Genomic DNA, 27,927 nt, shown 5'->3' with positions numbered 1-27,927 from the left:
GCTAGAATATTGCATGAGAAGAAGATGTTTATTTTTGGAAGCGATAGAAGGCTTGGTGTATGGAAGGAAAGGAAGAGGAAGGAAGAGATTTCAGATGATGAATAGAATTATGGAAAAGGGAAAATATGCTGAAACAAAGAGGTTAGCCAAAGATAGAACAAGGTGGAGAACAGCAACCATGACAGGTCCTGCCGTAATGGTAGAACATTATAAATGAGTGAATGTGTACTACATAACGTAACATCAATTAACAACTACATAATTATTCGTTAACATATGTTACAATATGAACTTTTATTTTTATCTTTGTCAAATCTTTTTCTCAGTAAATTTTTTCACATTATTAATAGAAAAAACTCAAAAATGTTATTTGTCAACAAAATTAGTAACTATTATTAATAAGGAAAATGTAAAATTTATTTTTTATTAAATACTCAAGATTCTTTTATGTAGAGAAGCAAACGAAATTCAAATTATGACAATGTAAACGGGGCGATAAAATCTTTTAAAATGGTCCATTTGAGGCAAATCAGCAAAATATGAATTTTTTTTGTAACCGAGGCTGATCACACCTGTACGAAAATATTTTATAATTATTAAAATACAAAGGCGGTTGGATGAGTTATTTTAAAGTTAATGTTTTAAAAACTTTTTTCTTTCCTTTCATCAGCTACTCTAAGTTTATCAATTTTACAAAGGAAAAAATTAGTTTTTATAAGATAATCTGAAAGGAAAATTCAAATTGTTTTTAATTTAATTTAATTTTGAATTTTGAAATCAAATATACAAGAAGAAGTAGTAAATGTGATTTTGCAGTTATTATATAAACGTCGCTTCTCTGGCACTTTAAATGAAATGTTATTACAACTTTACTGAAACTTTGGTTTGTAATATGTAATCTTTTCCAAGAGGTTTTTAAAAAAATTAGGGCAGTTTAAATTCAGCTGTTTTACTTTCGTAAACAAATTACAGTAGTTGTATGACTATTAATTATATTCGAGGCTTATACTTTACATACCTGTATAATCACTCACATTTACTTTACTAAGTTGTTGCTTAAGATAACGTCTGACTGATTTCTTAATTCGTATGTATATGTTATTAGTAGGATTTACTAGTCCTACTTCAGCAGTTGAACCAAGTTCTGTCAAAGCGTTTCTACCCCAGTTACACATTCCGACTGACTAATATCAAAGTCACATCAGGATAATCGGGAGAATGATAAACTTTTATGAAATTTTATTTTCTTTCTCTCTCTTTCCACTAAACGACATTTTTAGCCAGCAAAACTTATGTTCGTCATATCTTATTTCATAACATCTTACATAGTTCTATTTTTAATTATTTAATTATAACGTAATTTACGGAATAATTCTCAAAACTTTTATATGTATAAAACTGTGGTCCCTATTTTTGATTAACTAATTTATCTTTGGCTAAAAAGAACTCAATTTTATTATAATTTAAAATAAATTAATTTCAACAATTTTATCTTAAAAATATTCCAAAATTAATTTAAAGTTAAATCATACCTGAATTGATTCTAAAATATAACAAAAAAAAATATTGATTTAGTATATCTACTAAATAAAACATGAATAGCATTTATAAATACTGTTTTATTCGATGTAGGAGTATTAAACAGATGTATTCGCTATTACTAAAATGTTTCTATCATAGACGTTGAAAATTCAAATAATTCTTCGAATAGTGTTTTCAAATCCCACCTGATGAAAATCTTCATCACCAGATAGCGCTAAATCAGATGTATGCTTATGTGCTGGTCCTGGAAACCATCCTCTGCTGTTAAACAAAAAGAAACCAAAAAATTAGCATGTAATTTTATCATAAATTTATAAAAATACACAGATAATATTAGAATTTATTTTTAAAAAAATTGTAATTATTTTTTTAAACAAATCAGCGTAGAAAATTAAAAAAAATAATAAACCAAAGAATTACTATGTAATTTTTTCTTAAATTTATAAAAAAAATATATGTAGTATAATAATTTATTTAAAAAATTAAATTTTGTTAGTATTTTAAAGTAAAGAAGTAGATTGTGATTTTTTTGTTGTTGTATATGTTACTCATATTTAATACAAAATACTAGTAAACAAAATAAATAAAAATAATAATAGTAATAGTTTCTTGGTTTTTTATTTGGCATGTAGAAGATTAATATGTAATATTAACTTGCAATGAAGAAATTTATGAAAGCGCGATAAAGGAAAATTAAAAGAAAAGACATACCAAGAATAAAAGTTGTAAAATATTTTGTTGCAAAAAGAGATCATTTTAACAGGAATTAGAGATGAGAGAAGTTTGCTGTATAACTTCTAACAATCGAGTCTTACACAATATGAAATTAGTGAATTCTTTAAACAGGGGGTTACAGAAGATAAACAATAAAACAAGATAAGACTAAAGAAACGTTAAATTTATATTGAGGATGCAGGATGTAGTAGCAAAAACACCTTATATTTATGAAAACTCGCCACTCTTTAAAGGATTTTTAGACTTATTTACTTGTATTTTTAAAATAAACCAAAAAAAAATCTGAGAAAGTTTTCTTTTCTCAACCCAAACGGATTTGTTAAGTACCACAGATTGCACAGTCCATCCAAATTATTAATTGAACTTGAAAAATAATGAAGTACAAAAAATTTACTATATTAGTTTTTCAAGTTTAAGGTATGATTTTTTTTATATTCATTAAGGCTTGAAAAATACTCAGTTTCGTTTTCTTGGTTTTCATCGTATCTAAGAAAAAAAATTTGCAGTTTCTAGGATAATAATAATACTGTTAGTTTTATTAATTTAACGAACGTATAATTAAATAAGCTATGGCGTTTGTGAGTAGTTAAGTTTCTTTTCCAACATTTACTCTGCACTAGGCAATAGATACGCGTAGATGCCATAAAAGATGGTGCGAGAGACAACTAGCACTTTCAAAATCTACTATGGTAACCAAAATATCGCTGCAACTAGCTAATGTAACTTCACTTTAGCCGACCAGTTAATACCAATCAAATAGAGTTAAGTTCATTACATATGGTTTGACAAAAAAATCCTACATTAAGCTATAGATTTAAAACGGTCTGAGGTGAAGATAATAGAAAAATCCTTTAATTAGAAAGACGATGCTTTACCGCTACATTACCATAAAAATATGTATAGCAAGTGATAAACACCATATGTTTAGTAGAGGAAAGTAACCTATAGAAACGGAAGAGATTATCGTAAAGTTTGGTGAAAATATTTTCCAATAAATCATGTGTATAATATATCTAATGAATTTATTTTCCACTCGATTAAGAATATCGAAGGTTATTCTTGAGAGGGAGGGTTAAACAAACGCTATAAAACTAGGTATTTCACGTCCCTCTTTGCCATATACACACTTTTTAAACCTTATGCTAACTCTGCCTAAAGAAATATATAGCAATATTTCTGGTTGTTAAAAAAAAATTATTTAAAAAAAATATATAAATATATATATTTCAATAGAGTAAAATAGTAAAAAATATATAAGAGAAATATTTTTTCGGGATAGAGAAGTGGTACAATATTTTCTCCAATAAGAATTGAAAGATATTGCCATGTGACCAATTTGAACTCGATAAGCTGAAAATATTAGACACAAAAAAAACGATTTTTAGAAAAATGAGAGTATATCTTTCTGGTTTATTTTTTTATTAAGTACTGATATTTCCAGTGGTATTGCTCATAATACCGTTTTTGTAAAGCTAATAATTACCCACAATTACAATAATCTAAAATATAGCTCATTTAAAATATAGAATCCTATCAGTACGTATCTGTCCTATCATCCGACTTTTTTAAAGTCGAATAAAATTCTCTTATACTCAAGATATTAAGCAAAATTTAATGATTTTAGAAAAAAACAGTTTATAAGATAAACTTCAAAGTAGAGGCCAACACAGGAGACGTACCAACAGAATTTTGTAACTAAGGCTATAAAATGTTTTGTATTAAGGTCATCAAAAACATAAAGACAAAAATCTAGAGAAATTAATTTTAAATTGGTAGCTTTTTCTTATTGCCGTAATTAAAAGTAATATTAGTGTTATTTGAAATGTTTATATTAAAAAGAACGTCATATAGAGTAATTAATTGATGAAATTGAAAGTGTACGGAAAGTCTTGATGTCTAAAACTATGACGAAAGTCTATGCTAACTATTTATAAAAATTATCTATCATTAGTTGTGTTAAGTATTTTTTTCCCTCAGGTTTGTGTTTTTCTTTATTTACAAGTTTTTTTCAGTTATTTTTAGTTATAGGCCTAGGCCAGGCTACATAAACTAGCGGTCGCGGCGCTGCTACGGACCAGTTTCCGGCTGTTCCACATAGCAACCATTCAGCGAACGGCAGGTGCGAGGCGTAAACAACATGCAGGTGAATAAAAAATGTGGCCAATTCAATTACTCCAACCGAGATCAACGGAAGTCGTCGCGGAGGAAATTAATAAGGGATGAGATTGTTGAAAATATGAGCGGTTTTTCGGTTAATAGCAATGATTCGGATATTACGGACTCGTTTCCAGTCTCTCCGTCATGGCAAACGGTACCGGTTTTACGCACATTTCCGATGGCTAACACGACTCCTGGGATTGACATACCTCTCTGAAATAGATTTGATCGTTTGTCGATGGAGGAGGCTGACGGTTCTGCTCCACAAAAGGAAGAGATTAAGCCGCCTCCGATAATATTGTATGGTATTTTGGATATCATGAAGCTGTATGAGTTGTCGGAAACGGTGGTGAACAAGGCGGAATACACCGTGAGAAAAATAAACAGTAAACAACTTTGGCTGCTGTTGAAGAATATTGAGAGCTAAAAAAAAAAATCGTCTTGTTCGCAAAAATAACCTGATAGGACACACCTTCACGAGGCATGATGAGAGGGCGTTTCAGGTGGTGATTAAGAATCTTCGCTGTTCGATCCAGGTGCAGTTATATTCTAGGAAATTAAGAATAAGGGGCACAAAGTTCAAAGTGTCGTAAACGCACACTACCGAATAAGAAGCCGTTGGCGACTTTTATTGTAAATCTAGAACTTAAGGATAATGATAAGGAGGTGTTCGAGACAAAGTACATCGCAAACTGTTGCGTTAGGTTTGAAACACCAAAGAGAACTCCAGGGTTGGTGCAGTTTATGAGGTGTCAACAGTACGGTCACACTAAAAATAATTGCATGAGACAGTATCGTTGTGTGAAGTGTGCACGGGGACACAGGACCACCGATTGCCAGAAGGTAAATCTTCGATTTCCAATGGTGATTTCTCCGGTTGGTGATTTCGATTTCTCCGATTGTCGGTGATTGGGGCACACATGCAATTTGTGCTTTATGCCATGAGATCATCCTGCAAATTATAAAGGTTGCAGGATCTATAAGGAAATCCTTGAAAGATATGAGAAGAAGAGAATGAGTTATGCTTCGAACCACGCTCCTGCGAGGTCCGAGAGTCTGAGAGGCAAATTGTACGATCTAGCCCTAGAGAAACAGTATTGTTCGGCGGCCTTTTTGGACATACAGCAAGCTTTCGACAAAGTTTGGATAAAGGTTTTCTTTTCTAACTGAAATCGCGCCTACCACAACCGTACTTTGCAATTCTACGCAGGTAGTTACGTGTTAATTACAATCAAGAGTTGTCGGCATTTTTCGATAACAACTCGGGGGTTCCGTAGGGCTCAGTTCTCAGACCAGTTCTGTTGCTGACCCACACTTCTGACCTGCCTACTCCAGCCAATGTCACGATTGCGTTGTACACGGATGACACGGCGATCTTGGCAGTTGACGATAGCCCGGCTACTGCCTCGGAGAAATTTCAATCTGCAATGGATGCCATCAGCGTTTGGTTGCGTACGTGGAGGATAAAGGTTAATTCGGCAGAGTCCATCCACGTGACGTTCACGATGAGAATGAATGATTGCCCTGCGATTCAGTAAAACGGTGTCAGGATACCTCAAGTCAGCACGTTACAGTACCTGAGCTTTTACCTTGATCGCCGTTTGACGTGGAGGGAATATGTTAGGGAGAACAGGAAGTTGCTTGAAATTAAGCTTAAGAAGATGTACTGGATGTTGTGTAAGAGATCACAACTTTCTTTGGTTAACAAGGTTCTCCTCTACAAGACTCTCTTGAAACCAATATGGGTGTACGGGATTGAACTCTGGGGAACGGCCAGTAACAGCAACGTGGAGGTCATTCATCGGTTTCAGAACAAACTTTTACGGAACATAACCCACGCGCAGTAGTTCGTGAGGAATGTTGAAATCCACGATTACGTGGTCATTCCATACGTTTGAGAGAAAATTGGACATCTAGTTTCAATGTATATGTCCAGGTTGAATGATCATATTAATCATCTCGCTTTGAATCTGCTAGACAACAGCGAGGACGTTAGGAGGCTAAAACGGCTACATGTGATGTAGCCGTTACTTGATGTAGCCGGCTACTTGTTGATGGCCCGTTATGATGATCCGATTTGTCGGCTTGTTGCTCACGTTTATTATTTCTTGGTTGTTTCAAAGTTACTATTTCGTTTACTGTTGTATTTAAAGTTGTTATTTATTTTGTTGTTTGAAGGTTAATGTTGACTGGACATTCAAAGGCACTATCACATGTTGTTATTTAGCTGTACTATTGTTTGTTATGTTATACAATTATTTTTGTATTACTTGAGGATTATCACTAGGTAGTGCTCTTTTAAGTGATGGTCAGTCATACGACTTACTTATAGCGTCATTGTAGAAGCTGAATGTAAGTAAATAAAGAAATTCAGCCAAAAAAAAGAAGAAAATGAACTCTAATTACGTAAATACTACATTAACAATTATCTATTTAAGTAACATAGTAATATATATACTTTTTTTATAGTGACTGGAATAAGCATTAACAAATGATGTCTTAAAAAAAATAAGATACAATACAATTAAAAGCTTACATCAAGTACCTTTGACACAAATGAACTACTGACATGATTTAATACAAGATATACCATCAGAAAACATCTATTAAATTCTTAACTACTTAGGAATACCATAAGCAAGTTATCGTGTGTACCAGCAATTATGTTATATGATATTTTACATGTAATAACTATTAGCTATTGTAGGCGACCTAAAATTATATATCACTAAATGGCAAGATTATATGTCACAAAAATGGCAAAACTATTTTCAACGCCTTATAGCAAGCAAAATTGGCAGATTGTTTAGAACAGTAAAATAGTTCACTCCTTCAAGTGGGAAACAATAGGTTATAGGAAATTTATTTCCTATTTAAAAAATATTAATCCTATTTAAAATATAATAAATATAATACTATTTAAAAAATGTTTAGAATATATGGATTAATTTATTAGTAACTACATCTTAATTACTTGACAGTATAATAATTAGCGCAAATATTATTTAGGCTAAACGATTTTCTTTATTAAAAATTTATATAAATGCTTAATGAAAAAAAAATTAATGAAAAAAGAAGTTTAATTGAAATTAATATAAAATCATTCCTCATTTTTTTTCCATCGTTTATTTATAGTCCTATCAACGATAATAATCATTAGCAACTTAAATATAACTACATGATCATACATAATTAAACAATAAACACCAAACACAATAAACACAGACTAGAACACCAATAATAAATGGGTAATAAATACTGGAATATCATTACTAGTCTATTTTCACTGCGCATACAGTACTCTGTACGGGATCTCACGTAAACAAAACCGCTAAATTAGGCTCTTCATCCCATTATGATTAATTTATTTTATAAAAATTTATTGATTGTATCTATAGTAATATTTTTAAGTGAAATTTTATTTTGGAGATAAAATTCTTGAAAATAATTATTTTTTGAATGAGGTGATACCAAGGTGGAAATAGTTTTCAACTTATCAGTTATGAAGATGGGATAAATTTTGAAAAAATTAGTAATTTTTTCACTAAGCAGCCCAGAATTATATGATTAGAAGTGTTTATGAAACTTCATCAAAGCAAAATATCTTTGACAGGATTGATTTTACGTTTTATTTAATTTAACAACAGGTTTATTAAAAACCTATTATCTTGACAGGTTTTTTTAGAAACACAAGGTAATTAAAAAAAATAATACAAATTAAAAATAATGGTATTAATCATTCTCATCTTTAGTGCTACAAAAAAGGGTAAAATTTCAGTTCTATAAAAAAAGATTCCTAAGAAAATTCAACAATATTTGACTCTCTTTCTGTTGATTTATGGGGAGGAAAAATGAACATTTCTTTAAATTATTGTGAATGTTTCAGCAACCTTTCTTATATTGGTGGTAAATACAATGTTATTGAAAATTACAATGAAACCGGAGCAATAAGCCTTTGTCTGTAGTATATGTTTTAAAACAACATTAGATTAATTTTAAAACGTGATAAATAAATACGTTTTATTTTTCTTTATTGCTGAGGGTTAAAGTGAGATCCGACCGGCGGGCCAAGACGAGGAGGCCCGTTAGAGTAAAGGAAATTCACTGGGCTGTGTAATACTTAACTGCAGGATCCGGCCCGGAAGAAAAAAAAATAAAGATTTTTCTAAGAAATCTAGGATATAGCTATATATTTCTTACACAATTAGTATTTTTCTCGAGAGTAAATAAAAAAAATATTAAAATAAAATAAATAATTAAAAAAGTTTTTTTTTAAAATAAAATAATATTAATCTGTAGAACAAAAGTAAATAAACAGTAATAAACGAAATCTTAAATAAAATCAGCAAGTGTAACCGGAAACAGAAATATTTCCTAACAAATTAAGAAATATCTCATAGATAAATAATGAATTTTATAGCGATAGATCCCAAACCTACTTTATGTAATAGAATAATAATTTTCCCAAAAGCATGCGATATTATGGACGCTATTAACAAATTTAAAAGATAAATTTTTAATAAAATGTGGCAATTATGAAGTGGAAAAGCCAAGGAGAAACCCGGCAGTATTGTATAATTTTGCAGTATCTGACGATATGAGTATAAATTCCGTGGCTGAGTGGTAGTGTCTTGGCCTTTCATCTGAAGGTCCCGGGTTCGAATCCCGGTCAGACATGGCATTTTTTATATACTACAAATTCCATTTTCCACATCCCAAGCATACGATTTCAGCTTTTGGGGCGATATCAAGCCCCATCAAGCCTTTCATCTGAAGGTCCCGGGTTCGAATCCCGGTCAAACATGGCATTTTTTATATACTACAAATTCCATTTTCCATATCCCAAGCATACGATTTCAGCTTTTGGGGCGATATCAAGCCCGAAAAAAAACCTTCTCATAATAAATAGATCACTAAAAATTGTTTTCCACGTAATATTTTTCAATACTCTTCCGTCATTTCTAATTTCATACAGCATATTTATTATTATTCTTAGAAAAACTGTCCATTAAGCATATTATATTTAATTTGATTTATTGTATTTTTAATGTAGAGAATTTATTACTGTATTATTTTAAAATCGTTCCTTTATATGAGTGTGTGTGTGTGTGTGTGTGTGTGTGTGTGTGTGTGTGTGTGCATCTAGATAAAATAATTCAAAATGTTTATCATAATAAAATAATGTAACAAGTTAAAATTTATTTATCATGAATCCAGCTTAAGAAATATTTTGTCACTGTATATTACAAATTGATTTTACATGACAAGATTTTTTTTTATTCCAATAATTTAGATAAGATATAAAAAAAAATTATTCCAACAATTTTAATGTTACATGGTAAGATTATTTTTTATTCCAGTAATTTAGATAGTGAATGTATATAAATAAGATTAAAATATAATCTTAGGGTATACATACAATATACTTTTATATTTCTCTACGACTACCTCTCTCCAGAATTATATAATTTTAACTAATGTTGCGCCCTCTTTTGGATAAATACTTCGTTTTATCTGGTTGTACACAATTACTTATCGTCCAACTGTCATTACCAATCTAGTTCCAACATTGCTGTTGTTAAAAATGTATTAGTGAATTGCTGTAAATGTATGTGTACAAGTATGAACGTAAGTAACTATGTAAGCATCATACCTAAAAAGAAGGCTACATGACGTAACATAAAAGTCATTCACGAAAATGGTATAGACATTTTAAGAGCTTTCCAACGGCATCGAACGGCAAGCTTACTAAGAAAAGTGGGGGATGAACGTCCAGATCTACAAGTACAACTTTCACTCTGTTCACCATAGTTACTGTATAGTCAACATCATTACTCTAAAAAAAAAAAATTTGATTTGCATTTCTTGACCTACGGTTCTTTACATTTGTCACGGTCATAAGAAAGACTAAGAAAGATGGTTAAATTTTCGAAAAATTAATGTTTTCCTTCTGTACAGAAACAAGGGTTATAAAGACTGTCTCACTCGTAGGGGGAGACGATGGATGTCAACTAAACCAGAATAATTTGTAAGTTTGGATAACAAAAAAATTTATTTATTTATTTACTCTAAAAAAAAAAATGAAAACACTTCTGAGATGAATAATATAAAGACTTATTTAAACCTATATGCACATTTTTTTTAAATAACTCATCCAAGATACGTGGAATTTACATAAATATGGATGTACAATAAAATTTATAGTTATATTTAAAACCGTTTTATCTTTGAACATTTATTAGAATTATTTAGGCTATTAGGTAAACTGAACATTTAATGATAGAACCGTTACCGTGAAATATTTTTAATGATTTAGGAAAAATAAATCTAACAAGGAAAATTTAAGTTCGTTAAACAAATTACAATTTTCGTAAATGATATTTAATAACGATAACTGAAAAACAAATTTTGAACAAACGAATTCAATTATATCAATTAAAAATGAATTGATTCTTCAGATTATCAAGTGATTGTTATTTTACTAATGAAGTGAACAATTATTTTAGTTCAAAAAATAATAACTTATAAATTTGGCAATTTAATCTCCCAATTAGAGTTACTGTACGTTAAAATTCCGTTACAGTAATTTTTATAAATCATTTTAAAGTTTCCTAAAGTTATTTTTATTTTATCGTAAAAATATAAATTTAATCTTATGATTGTTGAGAAAAACATCCATCATCATTAGACATTAAGACAACAATGAAAACAAAAGTAACACGGTGATCGAAATTTTACTTTCTCAACCGTATCTAAATTGAAGTAATTGATAGAAAATTACTACAGAACAAAAATATATCATTATATTAAAAAAGTCTATAATTTATTGAACTGGAAAATATCTTCAACAAACAATAATTCAATAATGAGACAATTTGGTATTTGTATATAACTCAAGGAACGTGTCAATGAAAGCAATCATCTTTTGATGATTGGAAATAAGAATGTTATTAAATCGACTCAAATATCCGTGTACAAACAGTTTATGTGATTATATTTTATACTAACTGCATAGTGTATTTACGTGTTCCTTTTTTATGAACATAAAAATACATGTTAACACCTAATAGATTGTCTTTCTGTTGAACAACTATGTAACTAGGTTTTTGCTTTTGATCAATTACTAGCAGTAGAAATAAATCTAATTTGTTATGTCAGTAACAGTTTCACTCAGTAAGATATAAACTGAGTTTGACAACATGTTATATTAAAAGGAAAAAAAAATAAATAAATAAATAAATGAAACTCGATAACGTCCACTATAAATATGATTATAGAAATGAAAACTTGAAAACATCACGTTAAGTCAATTATTTATAATTTTTGATGAAATATAATTACCAGTTTTTATTATTCAATTTTTATTTATTTTATAAATCTAACAAATAAATAAAAAGAATAATTTACTTTAAAAAAATATTAACATTGATTTGTAAAAAAAAAAGATTGAAAACATTTTAACTAGAAAAATTTTGTTGGAATGTTAAATTCGACTTTTGAAATATTATCTATAAATTTCCACACCTAATCATTCATATACGATTTAAAAAGAAAGTTTAAAATAAGATGAAAAAGTGCGTAATTTTTTATTTATCTATATTTATTTATTGTGGAAATACATGTATATGTGTGAATATAAATATATACATAAACCACCCCAAAACTTATTTTTGTTTTACATTCCACTATTAACGTACATAAAAGACGACGTATGTAACATATTATGATATCATATTGTCTGAGCAGGTAATATATTAGTATAATGAAGTTAGAACCATTCAATAAGGTTGTTGTGGTATTCCAATACCCGATGGTAATTAGCCAATACGTAAGCTTGTGGCATTCGTTTCCGTAGCAAACATTATTCCCGCCAATTAACTGTTTTTATAACACTCCGCCTGTTCTGAACAGTCAATTAGATTTTAATGATTTGTAAGCCTATGTTGAAATTTGGATGAGCTCTATCGACTGCACATTTTGCGATTATTCTCGTTTTTCATATTTTCCCCGTTGTTTTTATAATTGGAAAAACTATTATTACTGGTTTTAATGCAAGCTAAGTGTAAAAACGTTGAAATTTTTCGAAAAATTTCAACTTCTCCAAGTATCCAAGTATTATTATATTTAAGAATGCTTTATATATATATATATATATATATATATATATATATATATATAAGGCTTATTAAACTTGGTGGTAGTAATAATAATAATTATTATTATTACCTATTTTTACCTATTATTATTATTATTATTATATATATATATATATATATATATATATATATATATATATTATGTCATTATTACCATTAGTTCTTGTTAGATCACAATTTAAGCAGGAAGACGAACTACTTCATACTGATTTATAAATCTCTTGTTACAAATCTATTACTTTTAATTCAAGGTATGGATGGCATCATTGTAAGTTTTTAAATAAATTTTTACGATACGATTAAGACTTTTTTTATTCATATTTATTTACCTCTCTCCGTCACTCTCCCCATTTAGAGAGAAAGGGAGAAAGAAAGAGAGAGTAGTGTTTATAAGATACAGCCAACGATCATAAGTAATTCTTCCTACGTGTCTTGTTTTACCTTCAGCAACCACTTCTCAATCCGCCACTTCACGACAACCCTTTTGTGACTCTTTCAAATGAGTTGATTATTGCAACGGTTTGTCGTGGATAAATCTATAAATCAGGGTTTTCAGCTCATGACATTTTGTGTTCTGTTTGCTTTAATAAGCAACATATATATATGTATATCTAAAACGAATTCTTATATTAATCTCATTTCAAATAACTTGCCTATCCTTGTTGATAATTTCTGATGCAAATAATCTTCTTTGAAAAAATATCTTTTACCAAGTTAGCAACTATTGTAAAACGTTAAACATTTTTGTGAAAGGATGGTCACTTTAAAATCGAAATTTTACCACTGTATTTAAACATTTCGCTTTATTTCCTAAAACAAAAGAAGGTTCCCAGGAATCTGTTTGTGTGGGTGAGTACGGATATAAATATAATTCATTAAATTGATTGTCGATACACAAGTAGTTCATGTATTAAAGATTCTGCTGATTTAGCCGAATAAAAATGGGTAAAAAAAAAATCCAATAAATATCCACAATTCAAAGTCTAATGTTTTTCTTCATGAACAATTTAATAAAAATTAATTTTCTGTTCGTCATTAAGAACCGTCTTGAATACGGTAAAAGGGATAGGAAAATCTCTCTTTCTTTCTTAATATACATCGTTATAACTATCAGATAATATACACACTTTTAATTTACGATATCACATTATTGATTACAACTCACCTGTACGTTCTACTATTTGGAGGTTCAGGTCCTAATCCCAGCCCAGAATCCTCACTAGGTGTTCGAAAATCTTCTTGTTCAGTAAATCCTTCTCCTGTGGATGGAGGAAACTTGCATGGCCTTGTTGAAGAATAGTATTCAGGCTAAAAAAATAATCGTTACCCTTACTACTACACTATTAATTAATAAATATTTTAATTACGTAAATAAATAAAAATTTTCACTCTTTCTTTTTTCTTTAGTAACGGAACACATCTTTGATTTTCAGAAGTAATCGAAATTTTTTGAAATAAATTTAATAAAATGTAAATAACATTTTTTTTTTAAATATGAAAAAAGTTTAAATAATATTAAAAAATAAATCATGTTTATTTTTTTAAAATGAAATGTGTAAAATAAAACAAAACTATAACACTAAATTTTATTAAGTATAGAAACCAGAGCGTAAATCTTATAAATATTAAATTAAATTATATCTCTTACAAAATAATTAACAGGTTGTGTAATTGATTATCAGAAATAACAATGTTTATTCTTCACATGTCTTATTAATAATCTATTAGAATTATCTTCATTAAATTAGTTCCTTGAAACAAAATAAATTCATATGTTTAATAACTACGGCTTCCGTAGATATTTAAAATTACTAAAATTCTTTAATATTCAAACTATACCAGTATAAGGATTAATGTAGTTAACAGAGTGTAACTAAATAGATAAGTGTATGTAACTAACTCTACGACAGTAAGGAAGTAAATTCTTTGCTTAAATTCAGTGCTGTTATATGATTTATTCGTATGAAATTCCGGAAGATACCTAGCACCCGTTTATAAATTCGAGACCCGGCTGCATCCATTCTTGTGAGAGAGTGCGTCTAGTTTGTTACACATCTGGACTATAATACAAGCATTTATTTTTAACGAGTTCAATAATGTATAGTAATGAAAAACAAAATGTAGATAAAATTATTAGCTATTGATAAGTATTTTAATTAAATCGCGTACATTCGTCAAACATTTATTATTTTATGAAATCGGAAATTTACATTAACTGTAAAATAACACAGCTATATAAATTATACATTATAAAAATAAAAAATCTTGAAAAAACAAAATAAGTTCGATTGAATTATTTTTTGTATCTCAAATTATATTTATAATCGGTTTCGTAGATTAGAAACCATAAGTAAATAATATTATTTTAATAACAATAATATAAAACAGTTTCCATTGAAACACCTAAATTACATTCTAAATATCAACAGTAAATCAAAGGTTGATAAAGACCTGCCAGTAGTGAAATAGAAATCATAATAAAGTCCAATACTATAAATAAAATCACAACATAAAAAGAATAATAGAACATAGAATAATAGAACCTCCTCCTGAGTACCAGTATTAGGTTCCAAGATGAAACACATGAACCTTCTTTAATCGCCTTACATCTTCCCCATTGTCTAAGAGATTAAAAAGAAAATGCCTAAGAGATTGAAATTAAAAAAAAATAAATTATTTTGGAAATATTCAACACAAATCAATCTGAACTAAATTTACCCTTTTATAACAACTTTAAAAAAATATTTTAATACATTTTAATTACAATTTTTACTGTACAGCACTAAAAAATTGTTATTTGCGCAACGGCAAATTATACCTATCGTTGCCCTGGTAACAATAAAATTAGCAACTAGTAACTATTATTAGGCTTAAAATTAAATTTCTATTTTATTAATTAGAAACATTGACAAGATAATTTTATCTACAGAGGTAACCCGAAAAAAATTGTCTAACATGAAAATTTCACGGGATTTAACTTTTTGCTCTTTGAGTAAATAAAAAAAAAAAAAGTTTCAGAAATACAGGGAAGATTCCTCTTTATAGAATAAAAAAAAAAAATAGTTTTTCCGTAAAAGTTGAAAATATTAGGGATACTTAAATTTTAATTTTTTTTCTTATTACAAAGCATCGTGAGCGGATAAATGCAATTTTTTTTTTAGATAAGATTTTCAATTTTTGTAAAAACAGTCCACATTTCGGTGTTAAAGTGAACTAATTTTTTAAGAATATAATTTGATAAATTACGTTTGACTTAAAGAAATTTAATCTTAAAGATATCATGTAAAGGCGAAAGTTTTATTCAAAAATTTAATTTTCTGTAGACAGTATTTAATATTTGTCAATTTCTATACCATACGGATGTGCTGAATGCTGAAAAGAGTAAATTCCAATTTATAAGTCATATACATAATGCGAATAGTACTCGATATATATATATATTACGAGATTATGTTGCTTTAACCCAGATGAATAAAACTTAAATTACAATCTTTTAATCAGGGCCAAAGTAAAGGAGTTTCAAATATCTACAGTTTAAAACAAGCCCGTTCCTTTTTAAAAAATTCGATTTATTTAAATTCTTGTCTCTTAAAATCAAATGAGAAATAAAAATTTCTTTAGGAACTCAAAAATAAGGATAGTTACATCATAAAATTAATCTAAGTCAAATCTCAAAAAAATCTTGCTTTATACGATAATATCGTACAATAAAATTTATCGTATAATAAAATTTTTATTTTATACAGCCATCATGTACTGTAACAGCAGTAAAAAATATTAATCATCAAAGAATACCTTCTTTTTTTATAATTTTGTCTCTTTTAAAAATTATTAAGTACCCGTGCTCAAAAATACTACATAATCTAGGTAATTAATTGTGTAAAAATTATATTCGTGAATGTAAGTCTACTGGCTTCTATTTCCCTACCCTTATTTTTGAATAATGGTTTAAAATACAACCATCAATTTTGATCTGTGGTATTTTGTGTATTAAGGTCATTGATTTTATTAAATAAAAACTAAAAATAAAAACTCATGCACATGATGATTGGGAGATGCTGATGGGTTGTATTTTGTAAAAGAATGGAATTGTTGTAAACTTCACTCATGGGTCATTTTTAACTTAAAGAAAAAGAAATTTCTAAAAATAATATCATGAAATAGTAAACAAAGAGTAAAGTAGTTTTTCCCCTAAAATATATTAAAAAGTTTTTACTGAAATTCCAGGCTTAAGCATTTTTTAAACAAAATCTTTAGTTTTGTTTTAGTTATTTATTCCTTATAAGATTCTCTGAAAAAAAGTAGTCTGCAAGTAGAATGTAGATAAAAGTAATTCCATAATTTTTATTTAATGACTTTAATTTGTAATAAAATTACTTCAGAATTATACAAGACATTTTTACAATTTAATAAGTGGCATGATTTATCCAAGAGTTAACCAACACATACGATTTAGTCCTACTATAAACAGCTTATTGTTGAGGAATACACAGTATGAATGCAAAGAATAAGGGAGTTTTGAGATAAAATTTGTCGTAAATTATATATGTACTGTAAAACTTTTTATACAGAAAAACAAAGACATACTCGTGTATATTAGAAAAATTGTCACAAAGAAAATATAGCTAAAAAGACCTTTCTATATTTTTTCAAACTTCTATAATTGTCAACATCATCAAGCCGCTCACCTCAATCAAAAAACAATAAAGTTAATTTTTTTAAATTTTTATGATGTTTTGGAAAGGTTAGACGAAGGTTTGGGAAGGTATCGAGGAGGATTTTTTTTAAGAGGATGAAATTAACTAAAATTTTCACGAATTGTTTTGTCATCATCATATTCAGAAATAATAATACTGAAAAATCTTTCATAAAGTTTAATAAACGAAGCAATGCTTGATTTTTACAGTTTAAAAAATCTTTATATAGTTACAACTCTGACTGCTATATAGAGTGTGTGTTTAACAACCAGAAATTGAGTTCTTTTCCGTGTATGTTCTCTTTTCTGGAAATTAATTTTTATTTCTTTAGGAAGGTTTCTCGCTATTTAAATATCTAACACTTTTTCTGCCGTTCAATTTGTTTTTATGAGGGCTTTCTATTCAAACATGCTGGATAGCCTTATCGCTAGTACCGCAGTAAACAAGCATTCTTTCGCGGATACACGTAAATGAAACATATTTACCGATAGCTTTTCCATAAAGGGTTTAAAAATATTAAGTTTTCTGATTGTAACTAAATATGGTGTTGTCAATATTTATTATATACTTAGAGGTAGTATACAGTATATACTTAGGGGTTTATAACTATTTAAAATTTTAAATATTTCAATCTATTAATGTGAAATATTATATTATTATTATTCTTTAATGACGGATTATCAGTGAAAGACCGATTTTTCATAATCATTAGTCGATTGGGGGACTAATGCAACCTCAATAATTTCAAACGATCGACTAAAATTTGTTAAAAATTATTTTTTTCAAATAACTTCTTATCAGAGTGTGAATAATCTTAAATCTTGTCAGAGTTTCGTAGTATAACAGGCTCTAGTCCTAAAAAGTACGGGATTCCATCCTTGGCTCTTGTAGTGAAAGGTTGTGTCTTATTGTGCTCTGTGATTGTGAGTTGTAACCAGTCCTGCCAGGTGTTCAACAGTTCTTCTACCTGCGTCGCCAGACAATGTGAGAAGGGTCTGCTAGGACATCAGCCGGGCGGCCAGCTACCTGGATTACAGGCCAGTTACATTAAGAAAAGGATAATCCTTTTCTTAATTTTATTTCTATTCTATTCAAATTTCTATAATAATGTAAAGTGAACTCTTGTAGTCATTACGAACACATTAAGTTAATGGCCTATTATTATAGGACTATTGTGCTGATTTAAAAATAATTTTATTTTAAATTGTTTGATATAATCTGTACCTGTTTAGGTCTATAGGTTATATCTTGTTTTGATTTTTCTTGTCAGTGATTTTATTTTGCAGCAAGTGTACATTAAGAAGTGTTTAATTAAGTTTAATTTTTAAATTTTATTCTTTATTTTTCCTCAATGGAAGGAAAAGTAAGGCCTGCCCCACCCCGTTCTCCCACCCCGGAACTGTCCGTCGGTGGAGAGGAAAGCGGGTCTGGCGCTAGGAAGCGCCAGAAACGCCGGGACTCCGCGCCTCCTATGGAGATGGAGCCCGTAGCGGGCTGCAGCAAGGCTGCAGCAGCCGCCAACCCGCAGGCTGATGATGGGGCCCCATCACAGCCTGCTACCGTCAGGCGGGAGAAAATCCCGCCAATAATGCTGGACTGCCCGAAGGAGTGGCCAGCATTAGCGCGCGACATTAAGTCGCGGATCGGGGGGCGCCTGGTGGCTAAAAGCACCGGGCTCTCGATAAGGCTGCAGCTGGGCAGCGAGGCGGATTACCGGGCGGTGCAGAGTTTTCTGCACTCGAAGGGAATCGCCTTTCACTCCTTTCAGCTCCCGAAGGACAGGGAGCTGAAGGTGGTTATACGGGGAATCCCCTATGGGGCTGCCCCGGAGGAAGTAAGGGAGGAACTGACCTCCCTTGGCTATGAGGTGGTTTCGGTTAAGAAGCTCCTCACAAGGGACGGTCGGGAAACCCCGACCTGCCTAGTGGCCCTTAAGAGGACCCCTTCGGCCCGGACCATTTATGACCTTGGCAGTATTTTTTACTGCAAGGTCGCAGTGACTGCGTTTGTGTCACGAGGGGGGCCACCCCAGTGCCACAGATGCCAGAAATTTGGACACTCGTCCAATTACTGCCAGAGGGCCCAGCAATGTGTCAAGTGTGGTGGGGACCACGACACTGCCACATGCGTTAAGCCGCGTGAGGAACCAGCCTCATGCGTTAACTGCAAGGGGTCTCATCCGGCTAATTACCGGGGTTGCCCCTATTATAAGGAGCAAGTCAATAAGGTCAAGGGCATTAAAAAGCCCGCGACTGTTGACGGCCGCAGCTGGGCCCGTGTTGCCGGTGGGGGAAAATCAGCCCCCAAACCGGAGGTGCCGGCACCTGTGGCCAAGGCGGTAGTGAAAAAAGGGGAGGTACCCTCCCCAACACCCGCCAAGCCAAAACCGGCGGTGACCACCAAGAAGGTGGTGAAACAAAAGGCGGCGACAAAGCCGGCCCCGGCGAAGAAGGCCAAGCCTTCCTCGACGGGAAAGGCAAAGCCTGCTCCGGCTGGGAAGGCCAAGCCTGCTCCGGCTGGGAAGGCCAAGCAGGCTGTTAAAAACACCGCGGCCCCTGTGGCCCCGCGCCCCACCAAAAGGGCGGCCACGCCAAAAGGCACCTCCAGCGGCAATCCGAAACCGGCTACCCCGTTGGAGACCACTGGCATGGACTTCCTGTCGCAGATGACAGTGAAGGATATCCTGCCACATATCATGATGGTTTTGCCACGCCTGCTCCAGGCAAAATCTCTCAAGGACTGTATTCAGTCCTTAATAGAGTGCCTCATGGCTGTACTGTCCAGGTATGGTTAGGCCCACCCTCAGACTCTTGCAGTGGAACGCCAACTCAGTAGTAGGCCGGACGGAGGAACTATGCCGTCTGGCCGAGGATCTACTGATAGACGTGATACTGTTGTCTGAGACGTGCTTGAACCCAAACAAGCAACTGACCCTTCGGAACTATTTTACATATAGGACGGATAGGCCAGTTCGACCCGGATCTCGCACCTCTGGTGGAACTGCGGTTTTAGTCCACAGACGCCACATGCATACGCGCGTTGTTCTTCATACAAACGTGATGGAGCAAACGTGTGTGCATGTGGAGCATCTGGGCACGGTGTATCGGCTGGTTTCGGCTTATAGCAAGCCGAACGACGCGGTAACCGGCGCAGATCTGGATGCCGTGCTGGAAAATTGGGATGGGCCCGTGATACTCATGGGCGACCTCAATGCCAAACACGTGTCATGGAACAGCATTCTGACAAATCCGAATGGCAGATTGCTGTACGAAAGGGCGAGAGCCCGCCGCTTGGTCGTCGTAGGCCCTGAGGTGCCCACGTTCGTGCATCGCTCAGGCAGATCTAGGCCTGACGTGCTGGATATCGCAGTCATGAAGGGGGGTACCCTCCCATTCATGATTGAAACGATAGAAGACCTCAGCTCGGACCATTCCCCTGTCCTGATGGAACTAGGTCAGGCAGGGGGTGGCCGAGATCCCCCGCCTATACCCCGAAGGTCAGTCAACTGGAAAAGGTTCTACGAGACCCTCCAGCGGGAGTACAGGCCGGTAAATCCTGAGCTCCTGAACACCCCGGAGGAAATCGACGACACTGTGGGGCGCGTCACGTCGTCAATGACCGAGGCCCTGGCAGGCAGTTCATCGGCCAAAACTCGAGCAGTTGTTCGAAACGACCTCCCTCCTCATATCTCCGAAGCCATAACGGAGAAACGACGACTGAGGAGGAGATATCGAATCACCTTGTCCCCCGCTGATAAGCGGGTCTTTTATAATCAAACGGACAGGGTAAAACAACTGCTGACAAGCCATCGAGAGGATTCGTGGAACGAATACCTCGCCTCGGTCTCTGACGACATCTCCTCGGTGTTCAGGTTGAACAGGAGACTGCGAGAAGGGAAGAAGCCTCGCCATCCGGTTGTGGGGCAGCGAGGTTTTCTTGCATACTCGGAGGCGGAGAGGGCCGAGGTATTCGCCGATACCTTGGAGGAGCAGTTCACTCCAAACCCCCCTCCCTCCCCGAACGACGAGCACACAACCGAGGTGGAATCCTTTCTTGTAGATTATTTCTCACAGGTGGAGGACGCCCCTCTAGAGATTGACCAAGTCACTGAAGCGGAAGTTTCCGCAGCCATTAAGGCCACAAGCCCCGACAAGGCCCCGGGTGTCGACGGGATCAGCGCCCGTGCATTCCGGAACATACCGGCCTCCGTGATTACAGCAATTTCGGTGATATTCACGTCCATTTTGTACGTTGGATATTTCCCGAATTGTTGGAAAACGGCCAAAGTCGTATGTTTACCCAAACCGGGGAAAAGTTTACTTTTCCCACGGAATTATAGGCCAATCTCCCTGTTACCGGTATTGTCTAAGTTGTTCGAGAGGATTTTTCTCGAAAAACTGAGGCGATACATGGAGGGAGAAGTGCGGCCCGAGCAATTTGGGTTCAGGGAGGGTCACTCAACCACCCTCCAACTGGTAAAAATAATAGACGACCTTGTCGGAGGCCTGAACAGGAAACGGGTGACTGCAGCCGTTTTTCTGGATGTGGCCAAGGCCTTTGACAAAGTTTGGCATAGCGGGCTGCTTTATAAGCTAGCGCGATCGGCGATCCCCTACCGCTATGTCAGACTGATGCGGTCATACCTGCTAGACCGACATTTTGTCGTGCGCGTAGGGGAAACGATTTCCTCCACCAGAGAAATAGCCGCTGGGGTTCCCCAAGGAGCAGTACTTTCCCCGTTCTTGTACACTTTGTACGTGAACGATATGCCGCTGTCGGAAGGGGTCAAAACGGCCCTTTACGCAGACGACACGGCATATTTCTACGAATCCGCAAATGTGGATTACGCGGTCCGGAGGCTCCAAAGGCAGCTGGACTTAGTGGAACCGTGGCTCGACATGTGGAGAATCAGGGTCAACGGTGAAAAATCGGTGGCCGTGATGTTCACATGCAAGACACGAAAACCGACCAGTGAGCTGGAAATCTCAGGGGAGAAAATCCCTTTTGAGAAAACAGTTAAGTACCTGGGGGTGGTGTTGGACAGGCGGCTTACCTTCGGCGAACATGTAAATTATGCGACCCGGAGGGCTAAGGCCGCCAGAGCCTCACTATACCCAGTGCTGAACAGTGCCAGCCCATACCCACTGGCAACTAAGCTTCTCATTTTTCGGCTGTACGTACTGCCGATTCTAACATATGCTTACCCGGCATGGGGGGCAATGTTGAGCTCCTCGCTTCAAAAGAAGATCGAGGCCGTCCAAAACATCGCGTTGCGGACGATCTTTGGAGCTCCGTGGTTCGTCAGGAACGCCACTCTCCGATCTGATGCGAGATTTCAATCCGTGTCCGAGGTGGGGGTGGCGCAGGCGCGCAGACTGTTCGGGAGAGCGGCTGTGTCCGAACACAGTCATCTTCGGGACATCTGCAGAGAGGACCCAACTCCGACAGTTGTAAGGAAGCGGCCTCACGCCGTACTGGACGAACCACCGTGATGGTGCGGTGCGGTAGCCGAAAATCGACAAACCAGGCTTAGGGGCCTCCATATCGCATGAGCCATAAACGGAATAGTGCGTCAGACGCGTTTCCGGGGTCGCGAGTGAATAGTTTTTTCGCGAGTTATATAGTTTGAAGACTTCAAATACGGTAAGTCGCGCACAAAACAAAAACGCGGTCTAAAAAATTTTTTTTTTTTTTTTTTTTTTTTTTTTTTTTTTTTTTCTCGCGTGTGTTTTGTTCTGTTTCTCTTGTTTCAGAAACGGGAGAAACGTGGATGTGGAACGACGCGTTGTGCCGTCTCATCCTGCCAGTCGAAAGGAAAGTAAAAATAATTTTTTTTTTTTTTTTCTCTCGTGTGTGTGTTCTGCTTCTTTTGTTGCAGATGCCAACAGCCACCACAAAAACAAATGGTTTCTTCACTGCGGCCACGCGGTCCCCCCAACCCCTTCTCAGACACACGCGTGTCTGAAGGTTAATAATTACGTGGAGAGAATAATTACTGTTTACTTCTTTCCAGAAAATCGCCGCCCCAAAACCGCGATCGCGAATAGGTATCACCATCTGTAAGTTAAACTTACAGTAAGATAAAATAATCCAGCAATTGCGACTCCTCCGGAAAAGGGGACACATTGCTCCCTCCTTATAGCTAGTGCCCCGTTGTGGCGTATTCCTGCTAGCCTATTAAAGAGTTAGCACCGAAAGGACTTCAGTGGACGGTCTGAAGGGGAATTACGTCGGGAGGACAGGCTTTATAAGCCTAGCCTTCCGCGGTCGGCCCATGAAATGGGTTCGATAACGCTGGTTTAACAACGGATTGGAATGCAATTAAATCCGTCTTAAATTCACTAAAATAATAATAGACAAAACTTGAAAAATTAGATCCGAGATTAAAAAAAATAACCCTTTTAAAAACAAGCCCGATTAGAAAGATCCAGCAGCAAGGGACTCTGTCCAGGTTCTGCGATAAAGTAGGGAGTAATAGACTCCTGCCAACTTTGCATTCCATTCCATTCCATAAAAAGTACGTTTAAAAAAAATAATTTGTTCTGGAAAATATTTCAAAATGCTGTCATTAATTTTGTTTTAACAACATACCTCATGACTGAGCACGGGATTGAGTTTGTTTAAATTTCCATCTGCTTTTATGAACCGTTATAAAATCAGAATTAATTTATTTTTATTCTATATGAATAAATAAACAAAATACGTGAGATCGTTAGTATAATAATTTTAAAGCTTATATCTAAGGGAATGATTTAATTTTCTGAAACGTACCAACGCTGGGAAAGTTCAGCAGTATCATTGTCAAGATTTTTTTTTTTTTTAAATTTACAAGGTTAGAGCTTTTACTTATGTATTATTAAATATTACAACCCCTCCCCACCGGAATTAAGGCCAAACTTTAATCTAATTTGTTGTAATATTTAAATAAAGTTAAACTTAATTAAATTATTTTTTCATTTTTGTTATAGACCAACTCTAAATGTAAAATAATTATAAAAAAAATATGTTAAATCAAAATAAAAACTTTTCATAGTAATAAAAAAAATATTATGAAGTCGTTTAAGGTAATTTATGAAGTAAGAATACAGTAAATATAATTAAATTGAACTAAAACTTTTTACTTTAACATTTTAATTAATTCAAAATAATTAGTTTTAAAATGAAAAACACATGCAAAGTTGAAAATAAATATAATTGAAAAATAAAAGCATTAAATGTAGGAAAAAAATTAAAACTGACCTCGTCTCAAAAAATTAAAAAAAAAAATTGGAGTTGTTTCATTTTAAAAAATGTTGTTACATTAATTTTACACGTAATTATGAAATTAAAAAAGTATATTTCTAAAAGTACAGAATTTCATTTTCATCTACAGCTCTGACATGGAGGAGTGGCAGGAGGGTTCACGTCCTTGTCAAGGACGTCGATGTTCTAACTACTCAGGATGAGTTCGTGACGGAACTTCGAAAGGTTACGAAGGAGTCAGTGTCGATAGACGTTCTGTCCATGCGACCGGCTTATGGTGAGACGCAGGTGGTCACCGTGGCCGTTTCGTCCGTCCTAGCGGATAAATTACTGGCCGACGGAAATACCCTTATTGGATTCTGTAAGCCACCCGCTTACAGAGTCATGAGGCGCTCCTTTGTTTGAGTTGACGATCTTTGTTTCCGCTGCTGGAAGCCGGGCCATAGAGCCAGTTTCTGTACTTGGCCAAACCGTGGCCATTGCTTTACTTGTGGTGAGGTCGGTCACTTGCGGAAGGACTGCCGACGGGAGGCTCGTGTCCTTCCTGCAGGTTGCATGGGCATGCCCCTTTGGGGCGGGGGATATAGGACTTCACCTGTGCCATAAGATGCGGCATCCGCTTAGCGTTATTGGGTGTCTAAATGGGACAGTTCCGTCCAGGAGGGCTGGGAGGCTCCGGTGTCCCACCGTCAATGATTGACCGGTGATTTCTTCGCGGTACCTTCGGGGAGGGAATGTAAGACCGTAGTCCTGGTGGGGGATCCCTTTGGGGGTTCCTCGTTAGAGGCAGGGCGTAAAGACTGGAGTCCCGATGGGGGTCCCCATTGGAGTCCCCTCATTAGAGCTGTGGCACGCAAATAAGACCGTGTCCCGGCTACCTGGGTAGGACTTCGTTTCTACCGAGGTAGTTTGAGACGATGACACGCCCCCGGACTGAGTTTATGCTTAGTTGCATAACTAGTAGTACTGTAAAGCCATTAAATCCTTGTCGAAAACCTATTAAGATATAGGTTTATAGATATAAAGGTTAAAGTTTATCTTATAATAACTTTGAATTGCTACTTACGTCTACCACTGTTAAGGTTGTTGAGGATCAATAACCGTGTTTCCTGAAGAATGGCTAGTTCAAGACTAAAACAGACTACCTGCTGAACTGCAATTTCTATTTCAGTACTTTTAATTATAATAAAAAAAATTTTTTACGCTTTTTTCTAATCTGAAACTAATATGAACAGATAAACTTAAAAAACAAAAGTAATTCTAGGAAATATTTTCTGTTAAGTAATGTTAACATTTTTTTTGTTGAGTTCTTACAGTATCTATGTTTTACCTCAATCTTATTTCATGTTATTTTGATTTACATTTAAAATGTCTTTTCAATAATTTTAGTCCAGTGGCTTTTTTTATATGAACCTTTAGAAGGATATTTTTTTTGTTTTTATTTCTTACAGTAAAAATAAACTTCATTATTAACTAAAAAGCAAATCTTATATTTTTTTCAATTTATCTGAACATTCATATTTAAATATATGCAAATATTTATTTAATTTTTTATTCTACAGCCGAAGATAATTTTGTTTAAATAAAAATATAGCAAACTAAGTAGTGTTTTTTTTTTTAATAATAATTAATGTTATTTTTTAATTGATTTGTATTTTTTTTTTTTTTGTTAATAAAATATTCCCAAATATTATTCAAAGAAATTTGGTTGATTGAAAAAATCCCAAGGATTGGAAAAATTCTTTAATTAATGCATTACATAAAAAAAACGAGGCAGATTTAAATAATTATAGAGGCATATCTCTGCTATCTGTATCGCATGGAATATTATTCAAAAAAAGAGCTCTATTGGATAGAACTCGGGAAACTGTAGAGAAAGAGCTCGGGGAAAATGAAAATAGTTTTAGGCCAAAAAGGTTTGAAGTACAAATTTTTAATCTTAAAATCTTATTAACCATTTTTGAAGCAAGTATTCTGAAATGATAACGATTTTTGTAAACTTCGAAAAAGTGTACGGTTCAATTCACAGAGAATCATTAATTAAGATCTTAATAGAATTTAAAATTGATTCTATAATTAAATCTACGGGAGTATTATCAGAGCTCTTTAAAATCAAGACGCGAATAGGACAAAGAGATGAAATATCCACTTGTTTGTTTAATTGCCTCTTAAAAAAAGTTATAAGAAAATGGATAATAAAATTAAAGGAATTAGGAATAGATAAAAATATTAAAATAGGAGTTAAAAATAAAATGTTAAAAATATAATATAAATGTTCTTGCGTTTGCAGACAATTTGTTTATGTTAAAAAAAGACAAAGAAGTCAGAAGCAAAATTTTAGAATTAGAAAAATGTGCAAATAAGATTGGTTTACAAATCTCGTTTGAAAAAAACGGAATAGTTCTCTGGATCTTGATCTAAAAATTTAACAAATAAAATTAAAATTTCAGAAAATAAATTTCTTAAAAGAATAAATAAATATAAATATTTAGCAGAAGTCGTAACCCCGCAATGAAATAGATGAAAAAGCAATTAAATATAAACATAAAAAAAACAGAAGCCATTTTTAAGACCCGAAACATTTATAACGAAAAGGTTTTTATCTAAAAATTTAAAAATCAGACATTGCAAAACGGTAATTCAACCCCATGCCTTATATGGATCTGTATGTTTACAAATCTTCTCCATTAAAGAAATATTAAAATTAGAAATGGAAACTCTAAGAAAAATATACGGCCTAACGATAACAGAAAATCGACAATATCGACTTAGAAGTAACATGCAAATTTATGAAAATCTAGAAAAAATAAAACAAGCAATAAAAATCTTTTGATCCTGTAGTGTATAGAATGGAAGATAAAATAGAATGATTAAATAGGTATTAAACTATTTTGATAAAAGAAAAACCAAATCTCAATAGTTAACAGAAATTGAAAGAAATCTCAGAAGTTTAAAAATCACAAAAGATAAAATAGAACATAGAAAGTTAATTCATAAAAGAAGGTTCACAGAAAAAGAAAAACAATCTAAACCTGATAGAAAATGGACTGAAGAAAGGAAAGAACAGCATAGAATCATAGTGAAAATATTTTGGAAAAGAGAAAAATCCAAAATTTTGCAAATGTTTCAACGTAAACGTATCTGTAGATGATCTGAACGTAAAAAAAAAGAAAATTATTCCATAACATACTTATGTTGAATTCGTTTGAATATTACAATCAAATGACAATTTATTTAACTACTACACAAAAATATTAGTTTTTCGATTTTTTACTTTATAATTTTTTTTTTACTGTAATTGTATTTAGCATTTAATAATTTACATAAAATATCTATTTTCAACGACGATACTTTTCGTTTTTGTTGATTGAAAATTGAAAGAATCTAAAAGGATTTTT

The 27,927-nt window shown here is 33.4% G+C and overlaps 1 protein-coding gene across 1 annotated transcript in view; it reads right to left on the bottom strand.

Moving 5' to 3' along the window:
* dysc (whirlin protein dyschronic) overlaps nucleotides 1-27,927 on the bottom strand; it is an 857,123-nt gene that overhangs the window by 232,728 nt on the left and 596,468 nt on the right. The window contains exons 13-15 of the mRNA XM_075357689.1: nucleotides 13,756-13,898; nucleotides 1,728-1,803; nucleotides 1,019-1,184 (exon numbers count right to left, since the gene is read on the bottom strand). Coding sequence (XP_075213804.1) covers nucleotides 1,019-1,184; nucleotides 1,728-1,803; nucleotides 13,756-13,898 — 385 coding nt within the window. The remainder of the gene's footprint in view (nucleotides 1-1,018; nucleotides 1,185-1,727; nucleotides 1,804-13,755; nucleotides 13,899-27,927) is intronic.

The sequence above is a fragment of the Lycorma delicatula genome, chromosome 2 (genome assembly GCF_047948215.1).
Source record: "Lycorma delicatula isolate Av1 chromosome 2, ASM4794821v1, whole genome shotgun sequence".
NCBI lineage: Eukaryota > Metazoa > Arthropoda > Insecta > Hemiptera > Fulgoridae > Lycorma > Lycorma delicatula.
Note: the sequence above shows the minus strand (reverse complement) of the source record. Positions and strands in the feature narration are given on the sequence as shown.